Raw genomic sequence first — 20487 nt, 5'->3', positions numbered from 1 at the left:
GGGCCTTCACGACTGACTGCCGACGTTATCTGCCCGAGGGATTTATCCAACCGGCACCTCCGTCCCGGCGTTACCTGAACGCTCATCTGAGGCCCGCTAATCGTTAGCTGTCTTATCGGCTGCTATCTGAACAAAACCCCACTACACGGAACCTACCGACGGAAACGCACGAGGTATCTACAAACAGACCTCCATCCTATGCTGCTACCGATAGCCATATACCCGGCCAGCTGTCTGGATCGCCACGACCCCAACCAACCTCTACTCACTGGACCCTTATTTATCACTCGATTAAGCTTGCCTCTCCTTAATGTAAATATGCCTTGTCCATTGCTGTTCTGGTTAGTGTTTATTGGCTTATTTCACTGTAGAGATTCTAGCCCTGCTCTCTATACCATATCCAACCCTGCAGTTCCACCACCCACATATGCGATGACATCACCTGGTTTCAATGATGTTTCTAGAGACAAGATCTCTCTCATCATCACTCAATACCTAGGTTTACCTCCACTGTATTCACATCCTACCATACCTTTGTCTGTACATTATTCCTTTAAACTATTTTATCGCCCCCAGAAACTTCCTTTTACTCTCTGCTCTGGTAGCTCTAGGCGACCAATTCTCATAGCTTTTAGCCGTACTATTATCCTACTTCTCCTCTGTTCCTCTGGTGATGTAGAGGTGAATCCAGGCCCTGCAGTACCTGGCTCCACTCCTATTCCCCAGGCGCTCTCTTTTGATGACTTCTGTAACCGTAATAGCCTTGGCTTCATGCATGTTAACATTAGGAGCCTCCTCCCTAAGTTTGTTTTGTTCACTGCTTTAGCACACTCTACCAACCCGGATGTATTAGCCGTGTCTGAATCCTGGCTTAGAAAGACCACCAAAAATTCAGACATTTTTATCCCCAATTACAATATTTTCAGACAAGATAGAACGGCCAAAGGGGGCGGTGTTGCAATCTACTGCAAAGACTGCCTGCAGAGTTCTGTTATACTATCCAGGTCTGTTCCCAAACAATTTGAACTTCTACTTTTAAAAATCCACCTCTCTAAAAACAAGTCTCTCACCGTTGCCGCCTGCTATAGACCACCCTCTGCCCCCAGCTGTGCTCTGGACACTATATGTGAACTGATTGCCCCCCATCTATCTTCAGAGCTCGTGCTGCTAGGCGACCTAAATTTGAACATGCTCAACACCCCAGCCACCCTACAATCTAAGCTTGATGCCCTCAATCTCACACAAATTATTAATGAACCTACCAGGTACCACCCCAATTCCGTAAACACGGGTACCCTCATAGATATCATCCTAACAAACTTGCCCTCCAAATACACCTCTGCTGTTTTTAACCAAGATCTCAGCGATCACTGCCTCATTGCCTGCATCCGTAATGGGTCAGCGGTCAAACGACCTCCACTCATCACTGTCAAACGCTCCCTGAAACACTTCAGCGAGCAGGCCTTCCTAATTGACCTGGCCGGGGTATCCTGGAAGGATATTGATCTCATCCCGTCAGTAGAGGATGCCTGGTCATTTTTTTAAAAATGCCTTCCTCACCATCTTGAATAAGCATGCCCCATTCAAGAAATTTAGAACCAGGAACAGATATAGCCCTTGGTTCTCTCCTGACCTGACTGCCCTTAACCAACAGAAAAACATCCTATGGCGTTCTGCATTAGCATCGAACAGCCCCCGTGATATGCAACTTTTCAGGGAAGCCAGAAACCAATATACACAGGCAGTTAGAACAGCCAAGGCTAGCTTTTTCAAGCAGAAATTTGCTTCCTGCAACACAAATTCAAAAAAGTTCTGGGACACCGTAAAGTCCATGGAGAATAAGAACACCTCCTCCCAGCTTCCAACCGCCCTGAAGATAGGAAACACTGTCACCACCGACAAATCCACTATAATTGAGAATTTCAATAAGCATTTTTCTACGGCTGGCCATGCTTTCCACCTGGCTACCCCTACCCGGGACAACAGCACTGCCCTCCCCTCTGCTACTCGCCCAAGCCTTCCCCATTTCTCTTTCTCCCAAATACAGTCAGCTGATGTTCTTAATGAGCTGCAAAATCTGGACCCTTACAAATCAGCCGGGCTAGATAATCTGGACCCTTTCTTTCTAAAACTATCTGCTGAAATTGTTGCCACCCCTATTACTAGCCTCTTCAACCTCTCTTTCGTGTCGTCTGAGATACCCAAAGATTGGAAAGCAGCTGCGGTTATCCCCCTCTTCAAAGGGGGGGACACCCTTGACCCTAACTGCTACAGACCTATATCTATCCTACCCTGCCTTTCTAAGGTCTTCGAAAGCCAAGTCAACAAACAGATTACCGACCATTTCGAATCACACCACACCTTCTCCGCTATGCAATCTGGTTTCAGAGCTGGTCATGGGTGCACCTCAGCCACGCTCAAGGTCATAAACGATATCGTAACCGCCATCGATAGGAAACAATACTGTGCAGCCGTATTCATTGACCTGGCCAAGGCTTTTGACTCTGTCAATCACCACATCCTCATTGGCAGACTCGACAGCCTTGGTTTCTCTAATGATTGCCTCGCCTGGTTCACCAACTACTTCTCTGATAGAGTTCAGTGTGTCAAATCGGAGGGTCTGTTGTCCGGGCCTCTGGCAGTCTCTATGGGGGTGCCACAGGGTTCAATTCTTGGACCGACTCTCTTCTCTGTTTACATCAATGATGTCGCTCTTGCTGCTGGTGATTCTCTGATCCACCTCTACGCAGACGACACTATTCTGTATACTTCTGGCCCTTCTTTTGACACTGTGTTAACAACCCTCCAGGCGAGCTTCAATGCCATACAACTCTCCTTCCGTGGCCTCCAACTGCTCTTAAATACAAGTAAAACCAAATGCATGCTCTTCAACCGATCGCTGCCTGCTCCGGCCCGCCTGTCCAACATCACTACTTTGGACGGCTCTGACTTAGAATATGTGGACAACTACAAATACCTAGGTGTCTGGTTAGACTGTAAACTCTCCTTCCAGACCCACATCAAACATCTCCAATCCAAAGTCAAATCTAGAATTGGCTTCCTATTCCGCAACAAAGCATCCTTTACTCATGCTGCCAAACATACCCTTGTAAAACTGACCATCCTACCAATCCTCGACTTCGGTGATGTCATTTACAAAATAGCCTCCAAAACCCTACTCAATAAATTGGATGCAGTCTATCACAGTGCCATCCGTTTTGTCACCAAAGCCCCATATACTACCCACCACTGCGACCTGTACACTCTCGTTGGCTGGCCCTCGCTTCATACTCGTCGCCAAACCCATTGGTTCCAGGTCATCTACAAGACCCTGCTAGGTAAAGTCCCCCCTTATCTCAGCTCGCTGGTCACCATAGCAGCACCTACCCGTAGCACGCGCTCCAGCAGGTATATCTCTCTAGTCACCCCCAAAACCAATTCTTCCTTTGGACGCCTCTCCTTCCAGTTCTCTGCTGCCAATGACTGGAACGAACTACAAAAATCTCTGAAACTGGAAACACCTATCTCCCTCACTAGCTTTAAGCACCAGCTGTCAGAGCAGCTCATAGATTACTGCACCTGTACATAACCCATCTACAATTTAGCCCAAACAACTACCTCTTTACCTACTGTATTTATTTATTAATTTATTTTGCTCCTTTGCACCCCATTATTTCTGTCTCTACTTTGCACTTTCTTCCAATGCAAACCAACCATTCCAGTGTTTTTTTTAGTTTTTATTTTACTTGCTGTGTTGTACTCACTTCGCCTCCATGGCCTTTTTATATTTTTATTTATTTATACATATATCTGTTTGCCTTCACCTCCCTTATCTCACCTCACTTGCTCACATTGTATATAGACTTATTTTTTTTATCTTTTTCACTGTATTATTGACTATATGTTTGTTTTTACTCCATGTGTAACTATGTGTTGTTGTATGTGTCGAACTGCTTTGCTTTATCTTGGCCAGGTCGCAATTGTAAATGAGAACGTGTTCTCAATTTGCCTACCTGGTTAAATAAAGGTTAAATAAATAAATAAATAAAAATAAAATTTGGGCCTTACTCAAAAAAAATGTGTGTTGCAGTGATGAACAGCATTTTATCTTCTCATGCCACTAGCACCCCTCACACACACTGTAACCTATTTCCAGGTACTCTGATGTCATTTCTCAATTAAGAAGAAAATAAGACACGGTAGTATGCCTTTAAATGAGTAAACATGAAGAGGTTTCAAGTGTTTTAAATGTTTTGTAATTTGTGTTTTAGATTTGAATGCTTCTCAGCAAAGCCAGTGTAGGAATCCTCATGTCAACACATCAGACCAACAAGTTAGCAGAATTGTTGTATCAAGAGTGAGACTGGATAAGAGTATTAAAGCTAAATATTACAGCATTAGATTTGAGTCTGACTTGAGTGAGTTTGTGTTTCATCCCCATAGCGCCACGGTGACAATTATGACCTGAACTATAGTGCTCTGAAGATCACTGACAAGAAGGGTACTGAGCCCAGGAGACACAGGAGAGAACAAAGAGAGGAAGAAACCATCTACTCTGGTGTGAGTCATCAAGACAGGATGTGACATGTAAGGGTCATCCAATCAGCATCATTCTAAGTTAAGTCCCACCCCTCCTCTGAAATCAACTTTGATCTTGACTGTTCCAGTTAGAACTGGCTATTATTTACATTTCTCATTTGCTGTAGGATGGCTTTGCAAGAGCCTAGCTTTGCCTAATTTAAATGTAAAATAACTAATTTGCTGACCCTAATTGTCCTGCAAGTGTGAAAGCTGATACTAGGATGGTTTCAGAAGTCTCAAATCCTCAGCAATAGCGGCTGAGGTTGACTTGGTTTTGTAGAAGTGTACAACAAAATGTATATCATGATTTTGCAAATGTCTGAAGTCTTCATTTTCATGATAATGGATGTAACATGGAATTCTATAACCTGCCCTTATACTTGTGATACATCAATAAACATGTTTTTTTTTTTAAGTTTACTGACTTGCCCAATTCTTAACAATTATTTGCACCAGGTGTCAAAGGATCAAATCTTTATTTTATCAAAAAGGTGCCAACCTCACCAGAGTTCACTTCCTCCTGAAAACTGCCTTCTACAGACCTGAAGTGAGAAATACAATGTAAACCCCCAGTGTATGTCACAGAGGACATATGTACCAGTAGTCTCAGCCACCGACCCAAATGATGAAAAAATACAAACCAGTAACTCTGATTTACATCATTTACACCACAGGACACATGTTAGATTGTAGTTTTTCTCACATGTTTTGTGCCTGTTCAGACAGCCAATAATATCACTCTGTTCAGAGTTTCCGCCTTCTTCATAATGATTACCTAATGAGTGTCATCATATAAAAGGTGCCCTGTTGTCAGACCCACACACTATACAGTGCAGAAAGGACATTAAAATGATGATTATATATTGGACAATATTTTTGTTTTACGGCAATTTGGGTAAGTAAGACATATTAATACGGTTCCTTTTGCTTTTTTATGTCATGGTCTTTTTCATCAATTTGAATGACTATGTAGTCTGAATAATGATAATAATGTATAATTCTGTACTATAACTTGGCTTTTATTTATTTAGTTTGTTTGCTTCACAGGTTGTGCACTTAACAAGGATGTAATCCAACCAGACCCTCTGATAGTTACACAACTGGGACAAAGTGTATCTCTCACTTGCTTTTGTCAATGTGATTTGAGGATCAGAGCCTCTTGGTTCAAGCAAACTGTTGGACAGAAGCCTCTTCTCATGGCATCATCATATTATCACACTAAAAATAGTTTTTATTTTACCAAGGACTTTAATGAGACTGAACGTTTGAGTGTGAAGAGAGGTGTTGACAGCTTTAACCTGACCATCTCCAAGACAGAGTCAGGGGACTCAGCTACATACTACTGTGGTGCTATGGATGCGGGCGAAGTCACATTTGGAGAAGGAACTGTTTTAATTGTCAAAGGTAACTTAAGTCGCTACCTAATGTGTGTTCATATAATGCTAAATTAATGAATCTAGCAAAAAATTGGAATGTACACACCATGATCTCACTCACTCTCTTCAGATTCAGAGTCCAACAGCATGTCTGTACTCCAGCAGCCTGTGTCTGAGTCAGTCCAGCCAGGAGACTCTGTGACTCTGAACTGTACAATACACACTGAGACCTGCGGAGGAGAACACAGTGTGTATTGGTTCAGACATGGCTCAGGAAAATCCCATCCAGGAGTCATTTACACCCATGGAGAAAGAAGTGATCAGTGTGAGACGAGCCCTGAGGCTGGGTCTCCTACACAGAGCTGTGTCTACAACCTCCCCAAGAGGAACCTCAGCCTCTCTGATGCTGGGACTTACTACTGTGCTGTGGCCTCATGTGGGGAGATACTGTTTGGGAACGGGACCAAGCTGGATGTTGAAGGTAAGCTAAGCATAACCAAAATACAGCACTACTTTTCTCTCAAATGGTTAAAAACATCAATATGTAAATATTTTAACATTAGTTGATAGTAGATTTCAGATGATTTAACTTTAATAGCTAACTGTTATGCCAAATTCATTGAGGAAAAAATAATTAAAGAAAATAATCAAGCCTTGTTTTTTAACTTTCAGACCTGTTGGGCGATCAGAGTAATCTTATTTTCCCCATCATTATATCTTGCCTGACAACTACTGTGATTCTGAGTGTGAGTGTCAACATTATCCTCTGTGTGAGAATGAAGAGGTCACGATGTGAACACTGTGCAGGTACAGTAAAAGTCTTCATACTAATAGTAACATTAATGATAGTTACAGATCAAAAGAAGGGTGAAAGGCTCACCCACCCTTTACCACTTCCCTCTCTGGCCTACTTCATTTTGAATCTGAAAATATTACATTCACAGTAGTATGTGTTTTTATTAGTAAACAAGAAAAGTTTTGAATATATTGAATGTTTTGACATTGGATTTTAGCAGGGACCCCTTTTCATCAAAGCCACTATGGGAATCCTCTTGCCAGCATTTCAGCACAACAGGTTAGATGGATCAATTGTACTGTGTCAAGAGTGGGTCTGAATAAGGAAAAGAGTACAGCACTAGATTTGACCGAGAGTCTGACTTGAGTGAGTCTATGTTTCATCCCCACAGCTCCACAGTGACGATGATGGCCTGAACTACGCTGCCCTGAAGTTCACTGACAAGAAGAGTTCCAAGCCCAGGAGACAGAGGAGAGAACAGAGAGAGGAAGAAACCATCTACTCTGGCGTGAGTTATCAAGACAGGATGTGACAGTCCTCCAATCAGCATCATTTTAAGTTGAGCTCTACTGACCTCCTTTTTGACCTTGACTGTGTCTGTGTGACTTGGCTGTTTTGTACTTTCCTCATTTGCTATACAATGTAATAGTCGGTTCTAGCTGTAGAGACAGTCACTGCATTGGCATATTCTCCTAATAACGACATAGAATCACTCAGATGCAGAGCATAAGTGTCCAGCAAGTGTGAAATCTGACACTAGGATGGTTTCAGAAGTCTCAAATACTCACCAATAGTGGCTGAGGTTGACTGACTGGATAAATTTGATTTTGTGGAAGTGTACAACACAATGTATATAATGATTTTGCAAATGTCTAGTTGTAACATGGAACTCTGTAACCTGCCTATATGCGTGTGATGGTTCAACAAACATGATTTTACTTCATATGTTTAATGACTTGCCCAATTCTTACCATTAATCTTATGTTTGAATTTCTTCCAATTTGACATGAGTGTTTTGTGTAGATCGTTGACAAAAAATGACAATTTAATCCATTTGAATCCCACTTTGTGTCACAGTGAAATGTGAAGACACCCAATGTTAGTGTAGATTTTCTACAGGCGTTGTATGTGCTCCTAGTCTCAGAAACAAACTCAAATTATGAAAAAATACAAACCAGTAACTCTGACTTCATACCACTTGAAGATAAATATCACTCCTTTGTGATAGCATAAGCATTTTAGAGAGAATAGCATCATAGATTCATCTATGAATACATACTGTATTTGTATGTCAGGTAAGGCATTATTTTGACCTCACTTCCTCTTCAAACAACCACTGGATCCAACCTAAAAGTTGTGCCTCCTGTGGTGCATGTAAAAACACATTCCTGCCCATGCTGTCACTTCACTTTGTATCTTGACCCTCATCTCAGTTGTTCTGTTACACCAGACCAGAGAGAGAGAAGTTGAAGGATGTTCAGGTTGTGTCTTGTCCTGGTTATCATTGCAGTTTAACAACTTAACTTCTCTAGAGTAGGGGGCAGCATTTTCACATTTGGATGAAAAGTATACCCAAATTCAACTGCCAGCTACTCATCCCCAGGAGATAAGATATGCATATTATAAGTAGATTTGGATAGAAAACACTCTGAAGTTTCTAAAACTGTTTGAATCATGTCTGTGAGTATAACATATCTTATTTAGCAGGTGAAACCCCGATGACAAACTATTCAAAAACATTTTTGAGGTCACTTTCTTTTCACCAGTTTTCTAAGTGAATTGCTTGCAGTTCCAACGTCTTCCACTGGACGTCACCAGTCCTGAGAAATAGGTTGAAGATATTCCTTTGTGTAATGAAGAAATATGGCCATCTTGAAGTCGAGTCACTCCAGGTGTACTGTTTGATTGAAGAGCATGTCCAGAAGGCATGCTACATTTGGTTTTAATCCTGTATTGGACACAGATCATCCTGTCTTCAATTTTATCGATTATTAAGGTTAAAAAATACCTAAAGTTGAATTACAAAAGTAATTTCACATTTTTTGGCAACGTTTACAGGTAAACTTTCCCCACCAAACAGGCAGTCTTCTCAACAGATCTTTCATTACTTCCTGTTGAATCTGCAGACGTGTTGCTGTGCGTTTTGTTGCTGTGCGTTTTGCTGCCAACTTTACTTTACTTTGCTAGCTGACAACTTTACGTTTTTTGTTTTGTTTCTGTTTTTAATTACCGTTTATATTTGTAGTTTTTCCATCGCAACTTTTTTCCCTCATTCAACTTTTTCACTCCGGACGCTTTATCCGGACATGGTTCGTCAACACCTTCAACAGCCGAAGCTAAGTAGTAACATTAACATGATGTCTTCTAATTGCAGTCGCTGTACTCATAATATACAGGAGAACGATCGCCTTACGGCGAAAATAGCTGTGCCGCAAGCCCAGCTTCAGACGCAATCGTTAGGCAAGGGTAATTTCAGTGTAGGAAAGGAAGAAACAGCGTCTGTGCCACCAGTAAGTACAGATAGTAACGTTAGTATAAATCCCCCCGCACAGTCCCCGCAGCCGGACAACTTTCTCATGGCTTCTGGAGGGAAATGCTGTTGGAATGCTCAACCGGTGTCGCTCATTCAGCCGACAGAAACTTTCAACCGGTTTTCCCCATTATGTAGCGAGTCGGAGTCTGAGTCTGAGTCTTCTCTTGTCTCTACTCCTCCCGTTACGGGGTCTGAGACGCCGAAGGCTCCCACCGTTAGCTCTGACAAATTGAAAACCCTAGTCATTGGCGACTCCATTACCCGCAGTATTAGACTTAAAACGAATCACCCAGCGATCATACACTGTTTACCAGGGGGCAGGGCTACCGACGTTAAGGCTAATCTTAAGATGATGCTGGCTAAAGCTAAATCTGGCGAGTGTAGAGAGTATAGAGATATTGTTATCCACGTCGGCACCAACGATGTTAGGATGAAACAGTCAGAGGTCACCAAGTGCAACATAGCTTCAGCGTGTAAATCAGCTAGAAAGATGTGTCGGCATCGAGTAATTGTCTCTGGCCCCCTCCCAGTTAGGGGGAGTGACGAGCTCTACAGCAGAGTCTCAGCACTCAATCGCTGGTTGAAAACTGTTTTCTGCCCCTCCCAAAAGATAGAATTTGTAGATAATTGGCCCTCTTTCTGGGACTCACCCACAAACAGGACCAAGCCTGACCTGCTAAGGAGTGACGGACTCCATCCTACCTGGAGGGGTGCTCTCATCTTATCTACCAACATAGATAGGGCTCTAACTCCTTTAGCCCCACAATGAAATAGGGTGCAGGCCAGGCAGCAGGCTGTTAGCCAACCTGCCAGCTTAGTGGAGTCTGCCAATAGCACAGTCAGTGTAGTCAGCTCAGCCATACCCATTGAGACTGTGTCTGTGCCTCGACCTAGGTTGGGCAAAACTAAACATGGCGGTGTTCGCCTTAGCAATCTTATTAGGATAAAGACCTCCTCCATTCCTGCCATTATTGAAAGAGATCGTGATACCTCACATCTCAAAATAGGGTTACTTAATGTTAGATCCCTCACTTCAAAGGCAGTCATAGTCAATGAACTAATCACTGATCATAATCTTGATGTGATTGGCCTGACTGAAACATGGCTTAAGCCTGATGAATTTACTGTGTTAAATGAGGCCTCACCTCCTGGTTACACTAGTGACCATATCCCCCGTGCATCCCGCAAAGGCGGAGGTGTTGCTAACATCTACGATAGCAAATTTCAATTTACAAAAAAAAAAATGGCGTTTTCGTCTTTTGAGCTTCTAGTCATGAAATCTATGCAGCCTACTCAATCACTTTTTATAGCTACTGTTTACAGGCCTCCTGGGCCATATACAGCGTTCCTCTCTGAGTTTCCTGAATTCCTATCAGACCTTGTAGTCATAGCAGATCATATTCTAATTTTTGGTGATTTTAATATTCACATGGAGAAGTCCACAGACCCACTCCAAAAGTCTTTCGGAGCCATCATCGACTCAGTGGGTTTTGTCCAACATGTCTCTGGACCTACTCACTGCCACAGTCATACTCTGGACCTAGTTTTGTCCCATGGAATAAATGTTGTAGATCTTAATGTTTTTCCACATAATCCTGGACTATCGGACCACCATTTTATTACGTTTGCAATCGCAACAAATAATCTGCTCAGACCCCAACCAAGGAGCATCAAAAGTCGTGCTATAAATTCTCAGACAACACAAAAATTCCTTGATGCCCTTCCAGACTCCTTCTGCCTACCCAAGGACGTCAGAGGACAAAAATCAGTTAACCACTTAACTGAGGAACTCAATTTAACCTTGCGCAATACCCTAGATGCAGTTGCACCCCTAAAAACGAAAAACATTTGTCATAAGAAACTAGCTCCCTGGTATACAGAAAATACCCGAGCTTTGAAGCAAGCTTCCAGGAAATTTGAACGGAAATGGCGCCACACAAAACTGGAAGTCTTCCGACTAGCTTGGAAAGACAGTACCGTGCAGTACCGAAGAGCCCTCACTGCTGCTCGATCATCCTACTTTTCCAACTTAATCGAGGAAAATAAGAACAATCCAAAATTTATTTTTGATACTGTTGCAAAGCTAACTAAAAAGCAGCATTCCCCAAGAGAGGATGGCTTTCACTTCAGCAGTAATAAATTCATGAACTTCTTTGAGGAAAAGATCATGACCATTAGAAAGCAAATTACGGACTCCTCTTTGAATCTGCGTATTCCTCCAGGGCTTAGCTGTCCTGGATCTGCACAGCTCTGCGAGGGCCTGGGATCGGGAGAGACACTTAAGTGTTTTAGTACTATATCTCTTGACACAATGATGAAAATAATCATGGCCTCTAAACCTTCAAGCTGCATACTGGATCCTATTCCTACTAAACTGCTGAAGGAGCTGCTTCCTGTGCTTGGCCCTCCTATGTTGAACATAATAAACAGCTCTCTATCCACCGGATGTGTACCAAACTCACTAAAAGTGGCAGTGATAAAGCCTCTCTTGAAAAAGCCAAACCTTGACCCGGAAAATATAAAAAACTATCGGCCTATATCGAATCTTCCATTCCTCTCAAAAAAAATTTTTGAAAAAGCTGTTGCGCAGCAACTCACTGCCTTTCTGAAGACAAACAATGTATACGAAATGCTTCAGTCTGGTTTTAGACCCCATCATAGCACTGAGACTGCACTTGTGAAGGTGGTAAATGACCTTTTAATGGCGTCAGACCGAGGCTCTGCATCTGTCCTCGTGCTACTAGACCTTAGTGCTGCCTTTGACACCATCGATCACCACATTCTTTTGGAGAGACTGGAAACCCAAATTGGTCTACACGGACAAGTTCTGGCCTGGTTTAGATCTTACCTGTCGGAAAGATATCAGTTTGTCTCTGTGAATGGTCTGTCCTCTGACAAATCAACTGTACATTTCGGTGTTCCTCAAGGTTCCGTTTTAGGACCACTATTGTTTTCACTATATATTTTACCTCTTGGGGATGTTATTCGAAAACATAATGTTAACTTTCACTGCTATGCGGATGACACACAGCTGTACATTTCAATGAAACATGGTGAAGCCCCAAAATTGCCCTTGCTAGAAGCCTGTGTTTCAGACATAAGGAAGTGGATGGCTGAAAACGTTCTACTTTTAAACTCGGACAAAACAGAGATGCTTGTTCTAGGTCCCAAGAAACAATGAGATCTTCTGTTAAATCTGACAATTCATCTTGATGGTTGTAAAGTCGTCTCAAATAAAACTGTGAAGGACCTCGGCGTTACTCTTGACCCTGATCTCTCTTTTGACGAACATATCAAGACTGTTTCAAGGACAGCTTTTTTCCATCTACGTAACATTGCAAAAATCAGAAATTTTCTGTCCAAAAATGATGCTGAAAAATTAATCCATGCATTTGTTACTTCTAGGTTAGACTACTGCAATGCTCTACTTTCCGGCTACCCGGATAAAGCACTAAATAAACTTCAGTTAGTGCTAAATACGGCTGCTAGAATCCTGACTAGAACCAAGAAATTTGATCATATTACTCCAGTGCTAGCTTCCCTACACTGGCTTCCCGTTAAGGCAAGGGCTGATTTCAAGGTTTTACTGTTAACCTATAAAGCGTTACATGGGCTTGCTCCTACCTATCTTTCCGAGTTGGTCCTGTCGTACATACCTACACGTACGCTACGGTCACAAGACGCAGGCCTCCTAATTGTCCCTAAAATTTCTAAGCAAACAGCTGGAGGCAGGGCTTTCTCCTATAGATCTCCATTTTTATGGAACAGTCTGCCTACCCATGTGAGAGACGCAGACTCGGTCTCAACCTTTAAGTCTTTACTGAAGACTTATCTCTTCAGTAGGTCATATGATTGAGTGTAGTCTGGCCCAGGAGTGTGAAGGTGAACGGAAAGGCTCTGGAGCAACGAACCGCCCTTGCTGTCTCTCCAGGGCCGGTTCCCCTCTCTCCACTGGGATTCTCTGCCTTTAACCCTGTTACTGGGGCTGAGTCACTGGCTTGCTGGTGCTCTTTCATGCCGTCCCTAGGAGGGGTGTGTCACTTGAGTGGGTTAAGTTACTGACGTGAACTTCCTGTCTGGGTTGGCGCCCCCCCTTGGTTGTGCTGTGGTGGAGACCTTTGTGGGCTATACTCGGCCTTGTCTCAGGATTGTAAGTTGGTGGTTGAGGATATCCCTCTAGTGGTGTGGGGGCTGTGCTTTGGCAGAGTGGGTGGGGTTATATCCTTCCTGTTTGGCCCTGTCCGGGGGTTTCTTCGGATGGGGCCACAGTGTCTCCTGACCGCTCCTGTCTCAGCCTCCAGTATTTATGCTGCAGTAGTTTATGTGTCGGGGGGCTAGGGTCAGTTGGTTATACCTGGAGTACTTCTCCTGTCTTATCCAGTGTCCTGTGTGAATTTAAGTATGCTCTCTCTAATTCTCTCGTTCTCTCTTTCTCTCTGAGAACCTGACCCCTAGGACCATACGTCAGGACTACCGGGCATGCTGACACCTTGCTGTCCCCAGTCCGCCCGGCCTTGCTGCTATTCCAGTTTCAACTGTTTCTGCCTGCGGTTACGAAACCCCTACCTGTCCCAGACCTGCTGTTTTCAACTCTTAATGATCGGCTATGAAAAGCCAACTGAGATTTATTCCTGATTATTATTTGACCATGCTTGTCATTTATGAACATTTTGAAAATCTTGGCTCTCTCTAATTTTCTCCTTCTCTCTTTCTCTCGGAGGACCTGAGCCCTAGGACCATACGTCGGGACTACCGGCCGTGGTGACTCCTTGCTGCCCCCAGTCCGCCTGGCCTTGCTGCTATTCCAGTTTCAACTCTTCTGCCTGCGGTTATGGAACCCCTACCTGTCCCAGACCTGCTGTTTTCAACTCTTAATGATCGGCTATGAAAAGCCAACTGAGATTTATTCCTGATTATTATTTGACCATGCTTGTCATTTATGAACATTTTGAAAATCTTGGCTCTCTCTAATTTTCTCCTTCTCTCTTTCTTTCTCTCGGAGGACCTGGGCCCTAGGACCATGCGTCGGGACTGCCGCCCGTGGTGACTCCTTGCTGTCCCCAGTCCGCCTGGCCTTGCTGCTATTCCAGTTTCAGCTGTTCTGCCTGCGGTTATGGAACCGCCACCTGTCCCAGACCTGTTGTTTTTCAACTCTTAATGATCAGCTATGAAAAGCCAACTGAAAATTATTCATGATTATTATTTGACCATGCTTGTCACTTATGAACATTTTTGAACATCTTGGCATAGTTCTGTTATAATCTCCACCCGGCACAGCCAGAAGAGGACTGGCCACCCCTCATAGCCTGGTTCCTCTCTAGGTTTCTTCCTAGGTTTTGGCCTTTCTAGGGAGTTTTTCCTAGCCACCGTGCTTCTACACCTGCATCCTAGCTGTTTGGGGTTTTAGGCTGGGTTTCTGTACAGCACTTCGAGATATTATCTGATGTACGAAGGGCTATATAAAATAAAATTGATTGATTGATATTTTGTCATCACGTTTGAGCAAGTTGAAGTCATAGTTGAAGTGTACCTATGATGAAAATTACAGGCCTCTCTCATCTTTTTAAGTGGGAGAACTTGCACAATTGGTGTCTGACTAAATACTTTTTTGCCCCACTGTATATTTATACCTTCCGACTAGGTCACCTTTCGATGTCTAGCATGAATCAGTCTCTGTTGCTTGGCAGGAACTGAGCCTGTTCATCCTATTGATGTTACTGTGTTCCAGCCTGTAAATTCCAGAACCTTCGTACTCCCCAGTGCCTTTCACATGTCTTCTTATCAGTCAGGAGAGGCCTTGAGTTATTGGAAGTACACATTCCTATTGTCTACTGCAGTCCACTAGATAATTACACTTTTCATACACAAAGAGCTTAAACCTAACACTACTTCCAATCTGTAAGAATATAAAACTGTATATTCATACAAGGAGAATATAATGATATAAAACAGTAGATATAAGACCATATTATAGAACAGAAATTAGGATCTATGAGCACCCACCCCAGACACATGGCTCTTGTTCAACCCCTATGGAATAATTCTTGCAATTAGCCTTCATTCTTTACCTCTGCTAAAATATAATGCACATAGATCATTCCAACTAACCCATAACACAATAATTACTACTACTAAGCTTGTTATACAATTATAATCAGATTAAAACGGGCTCAAGTCAAATAGTTTTTAACAACTCTATCTGCTGAAATATCATTTGTTTTCTTTCAAATAATTTAATACGGTTGGCTTACCTTGACCGGCGTAATGGATGAAAGATAAATCAAGTGCACCTAAAGTAAGTGTGAGAAAACAACTAGTCTACTAACATAAAAAGGCAAGGGCATTTCAACATTATTCACAGTTAGAGACAATTTGAAAAAATGAACACACAACACTTAAATGGTGGTAGTTTGAGGTATATACAGTGCATTCGGAAAGTGTTCAGAACACTTGACTTTTCCACATTTTGTGACATTACAGCCTTATTCTAAAATGGATTTAAAAAAACTAATCTCATCAATCTACACACAATACCCCATAATGACAAAGCAAAAACAGTGTAGATTGATGAGGATGAACATTTACTTAATCAATTTTAAAATAAGGCTTTAAGGTAACAAAATGTGGGAAAAGTCAAGGGTTCTGAAAACTTTCCGAATGCACTGTAACTGCTAAAATATTTGTATAAGTAATATTTTTCGTTGAATTCTGGATTATGTTCTACCTGCAGCACAATCCACACTCATACACCTTGTGTCAGCCAACATTGGAGTTACAGTAACTTTGTATTGCTTCAAAGACATGGGAATTCAATTATTGGGGCGCACGCAAACACTGTGAGAATTTCCTCAAATCTTAGCAACCTTTTATAAGTATAACATTGATGAAACGTTTTACCATAAGTTTAGGGATAACCCTCGCTTCTCAGTGCAAAGCGGCAAAGGAATAGACCACCAAAGGATCTCAGACATGCAGCTGTCTGATTCAGCAACATACTACTGTGCAAATGCTTTTAACAACATGGTGCACTTTGAAGATGAAGCCATTCTCATTGTAAAAAGTACAGAGAGAGTTCTAATTTTCAGAAAGTCTAACATATGTATTTATAGATAAAGGGAGTAGAAGCATAGCTAAAGGAATGAATAATTGTGATAACCAAATGTACTGCCTCTTTTAGAATTTTCATAATGAGATGATATCATGATTCCACACGTGAGGCAGGAATGTTCTGGTTCAGTTGAATTCAAGTCTAACCTACGAGATCCAGAGCCTGATGGTTTCTGTTCAACCTGATCATTAATTGCTAACACCTGGTGTTCCAGGTCTAAATCAGTCCCTGATAAGAATGGAGCAATGAAGAAAGCTATGTAACTGACTTTAAGGTCCAGAGTTGAATTTGAGGGTCTAGAATCTAGGTAATCAAAATGTTATTGACATGATGCCTCTTTTCAGGTTAAGAATCCAACAGCAAGAAAGTTGTACAGCAGCCTGTGTCTCAGTGAGTAAAGCAAGGAGACTCTATGACTCTGAACTGTAAAATATATGCTGAGACCTGTGCAGGACAACACAGTGTCTATTGGTTCAGACATGTCTCAGGAGAATCCCATCCAGGAATCGTTTACACCCATGGAGACAGGAGTGATCAGTGTGAGAAGAGCACTGAGGCTGGGTCTCCTACACAGAGCTGTGTCTACAACCTCCCCAAGAGGAACCTCAGCCTCTCTGTGTAGCTACTAATAAATTAAATTCATTGCTTCACTACCATTTCATATTGACTTGCTTGTGATAAAGCATTCAATATTAATCAAGACATTGGAAGTTTAATGTATTTATTTGGGACATACTCAGGCATCTTGAAGTTGTAGTGTTGAAAATAGTTTTCGCTTCTCATGCCACGTATACCCCCTCACACACAAAGCAATTGATTTACAGTTACTCTGTGGTCTGTGATCAACATGAGATGAGGATGTCTCTACACTTTGTTAGGGCCTGCTGGCCTCAGGCACACAATACCTTTGTCTCTCTGCTCCTTTCACTATCTCTCCCTCTCTCTTTCTCACTACGTGTCTCTCTATGTCTCTCTCTCTTCTGTTTCTGTGATTTTCAGCAAGATTTCTCAGAACTCTTAGTTCTCTCATACTGTAGGGCATACTACTTCCAATTCAAATTGACAATTTTTGCAACAATAAACCATCTATTTTGATGAGGCAGTTTATCTATTCATAGTCAACTGAAATCTGTGAGCTATGTAATTATGCAATTTGAAGTAGAGATCAATACAGTATTCTCAATCAAACACAAACCCTGATTTTAAGTGTTATGTTAGGACACTAGAACCATGGACCTACTCAATAACAATATCATGGGAGGGCATTCTATCCATCTGTTCTACTGAGTGTACATCCTGAATGAGAGATCACTAAAATAAGACTACTGCATTGTGTTTGCTATGCTTGTTATGTGTTTTTTGTAGATGTTTTTGGTGAGGTGAAGTGACTGTGTGGTGAAGCCCTAGTGGATGACAGTGTCATAGAGGCATGTTCCAAAAAGGTTACATTTGAGTCTCATAGACAGCAGCAGCTGCTGTGATAAAGAATAAGGGAAACCATACTTAAAACATTTGTGCTCAATTTGTACAAATCTAAACTATGAGATTCTACCATTAAGACATATCTGTGACTCTGAACTATACAAGTTCCACGTAAAGACCGCAGTCGTGCCTGAATGAGTCGTCAACAAAAAGGACGTGGTCCAGTTCGACCAATCATATGTAACTCCATTGTTGAAGCGTTGTCTACATGGGTGGACTCTTTCCACTCAAGACCCAAGTTGTGAAGAGCTGACAACTTTAAAGATGATCGCACTGTGTCTGATATTTCCACTTCTCGTAGAGATGGGTAAGTCAATATTTTATATTTCTCTGCTTATGTGATGATCACACTTGATTTGAAGAAACAAGGTATCCTATTATCGTTTTACAGACACTTTGACCATCCAAAGTCGTATTTAAGGTATGTAACAGCTAATATATTTTTATGTTCTCTAGTTCATGAGGTAGCTGGGACTGAATCCTCATCCATACGTCACGAGAGTGGTCTCATGTCAGCCAACGTTGGAGACACAGTGGTTTTGCGATGCTTCAAAGCAGGCGATGAGGGAATAATGTTCTCCTGGTACAAGCAAACTTTTGGAAATATTCCTCAGCTCATCTCAACCATCTATAAGTATGACAGGAATGCAACATTTTACCATGAGTTTAAAGATAACCCTCGCTTCTCAGTGGAAGGTGTCCAAGGAAAAAATCACCTAATGATAGCAGATGTGGAACTATCTGATTCAGGCACATACTATTGTGGAAGTGCTTTTGGAATCAAGGTGGAGTTTGGACATGGAGTCACTCTCATCATAAAAGGTAAGGATAAAGTAATTATTTTTAAATTTATTTTTGTAAATCTGAATTTACAGATATCATGTATTCTCTTAATCAAACAAAATCTTGATATTTTGATGAACAACACTTGCTACATTGATGTTCCAGAGAGATTAAATTGGTTTATTGGCTTTCTTGTCAGATTCAGGTTCCAAAAATATGCCTGTTATACATCAGCCTGTGTCTGAGTCAGCCCAGCCAGGAGACTCTGTGACTCTGAACTGTACAATACACACTGAGACCTGTGCAGGAGAACACAGTGTCTATTGGTTCAGACATGGCTCAGGAGAATCCCATCCAGGAATCATTTACACCCATGGAGACAGGAGTGGTCAGTGTGAGATAAGCCCTGAGGCTGGGTCTCATACACAGAGCTGTGTCTACAACCTCCCCAAGAGGAACCTTAGCCTCTCTGATGCTGGGACTTACTACTGTGCTGTGGCCTCATGTGGGAAGATACTGTTCGGGAACGGTACCAAGCTGGACATTGAGGGTAGGTTAAATAGCTTCCATTGTTGTTCATATCTCCAATACATATGGTTGCTATTCTGAGTTTCTTCTATTTTTTTCAAAAATTTCAGCAGGCAAGAGTGTAGACCCTCTTCTCTTTGTATACTGCCTGGCCGTAGCATTGGCCTTTGCGTTTATGTTGATCATTCTCCTTACTTGCATCATTTACAAGATGAAGAAGACAACATGTCTGCAGTGCAGTGGTAAGTGATTCAAAGTTGCTTTTCTTTGATGTCACCATCTCTAGATGTAGATAAACTGGAAGACGTGGCAGTATCTATAGTGTTTTGTGTATTTTTTCTCAGAACTGGTCTCTCAGACAAGAGGTCCTACAGTTTCCCGGTCAGATGCAAGTGTAAGCAGAAATACTTTTATGTTGCATGTCTTATACAAATACAAAATTTCACACTTGGCTTGTAAAACCAAATTGTGCAAAAAGTAATAAATTTAATGTAAAGAGAACTGTTTTGTTCTTCACAGAGCCAAGATGTAGACAGTCTCCATTACATTGCTCTGCCTCTGAGCAACAAGAAGAACACGTCTAGAAGACAGAGAAACAACATGGAGGAAGAGACGATGGTAATTTACTCTGGAATTAGACAGTAGAACAGGATGAATGAAACAATTTCCCCTTCATACTAGTTAGCTTTTTAACTAGCTCTAGCTTCGTTAGCTATTGCTATGAATGGATATGCTGAAGAAATGTGATGAAAACAGTTGTTAAATCTTTTTTTTAATGTAATTAAAAGTATAAATAATTGAATGTATAACTTCTGTCAAAATTTTTATGGTTGATTTGCATTTGTCAAGAAAAATAATGCATTTCGAGCGGTTAAACCTAATTATTTTGAATAAGTTGAACTCATTGCATTTTGATCACACACCTCTGTGGTCATAGTGGAGGGTACTACAGTGATTTTACACTTATGGAAATTAACTTTTCATAGACCTTTAACACAGGAAGACTGACCTGCAGCAACACACTGGACTCTACTTTTCTTCTCAGGGCCACCGTACTGTTCACACCCCTTAGTGCAACAATTGTCTTAGTGCTTACATTGTAAAGGTCAATGTCTTCACATGTATGTGAAGTCAGGTAGTCCCTTGCATCATGTTACAGTAAATAACGTAGACCTCTTTCAACATAATAACTCATAGTGAAAGTGTCACAACAGCCCCCACCACAGAAGGAGAACAGGCCAGTTATAGTGTAGGAGGTTTTCTTCTTTGTTTTCTCTTTAAGACATAGGCCTACAGATTG

The 20487-nt window shown here is 41.8% G+C and overlaps 2 protein-coding genes across 2 annotated transcripts; both read left to right on the top strand.

Annotated features, from left to right (window-relative positions):
* Positions 1 to 6090: 6090 nt before the first annotated feature.
* On the top strand, positions 6091 to 9921 carry LOC129835310 (uncharacterized). The gene is made up of 4 exons (XM_055900898.1): positions 6091 to 6438; positions 6630 to 6764; positions 6971 to 7032; positions 7145 to 9921. The coding sequence occupies exons 1-4, from the start codon at positions 6105 to 6107 to the stop codon at positions 7283 to 7285; spliced, it is 672 nt and encodes a 223-aa protein (XP_055756873.1). The 5' UTR covers positions 6091 to 6104; the 3' UTR covers positions 7286 to 9921.
* Positions 9922 to 18131: 8210 nt separating this feature from the next.
* Positions 18132 to 19832, top strand: LOC129835302 (uncharacterized). The gene is made up of 6 exons (XM_055900892.1): positions 18132 to 18183; positions 18333 to 18698; positions 18859 to 19209; positions 19301 to 19429; positions 19532 to 19581; positions 19707 to 19832. Exons 1-6 carry the CDS (start codon positions 18141 to 18143, stop codon positions 19830 to 19832), a joined length of 1065 nt encoding a protein of 354 aa, XP_055756867.1. The 5' UTR covers positions 18132 to 18140.
* The last annotated feature ends 655 nt before the right edge of the window (positions 19833 to 20487 follow it).

The sequence above is a fragment of the Salvelinus fontinalis genome, chromosome 36 (assembly GCF_029448725.1).
Source record: "Salvelinus fontinalis isolate EN_2023a chromosome 36, ASM2944872v1, whole genome shotgun sequence".
In the NCBI taxonomy this organism is placed as follows: Eukaryota; Metazoa; Chordata; class Actinopteri; order Salmoniformes; family Salmonidae; genus Salvelinus; species Salvelinus fontinalis.
Note: the sequence above shows the minus strand (reverse complement) of the source record. Positions and strands in the feature narration are given on the sequence as shown.

Coding starts and splice junctions, on each gene's coding strand:
- LOC129835310 (XM_055900898.1), top strand. CDS start 6,105: ATGTCTGTACTCCAGCAGCCTGTGTCTGAGTCAGTCCAGCCAGGAGAC. Junction 6,439..6,629: donor GACCAAGCTGGATGTTGAAG/GTAAGCTAAGCA, acceptor TTTAACTTTCAG/ACCTGTTGGGCGATCAGAGT. Junction 6,765..6,970: donor ACGATGTGAACACTGTGCAG/GTACAGTAAAAG, acceptor ATTGGATTTTAG/CAGGGACCCCTTTTCATCAA.
- LOC129835302 (XM_055900892.1), top strand. CDS start 18,141: ATGATCGCACTGTGTCTGATATTTCCACTTCTCGTAGAGATGG. Junction 18,184..18,332: donor TCCACTTCTCGTAGAGATGG/GTAAGTCAATAT, acceptor TATGTTCTCTAG/TTCATGAGGTAGCTGGGACT. Junction 18,699..18,858: donor AGTCACTCTCATCATAAAAG/GTAAGGATAAAG, acceptor CTTTCTTGTCAG/ATTCAGGTTCCAAAAATATG.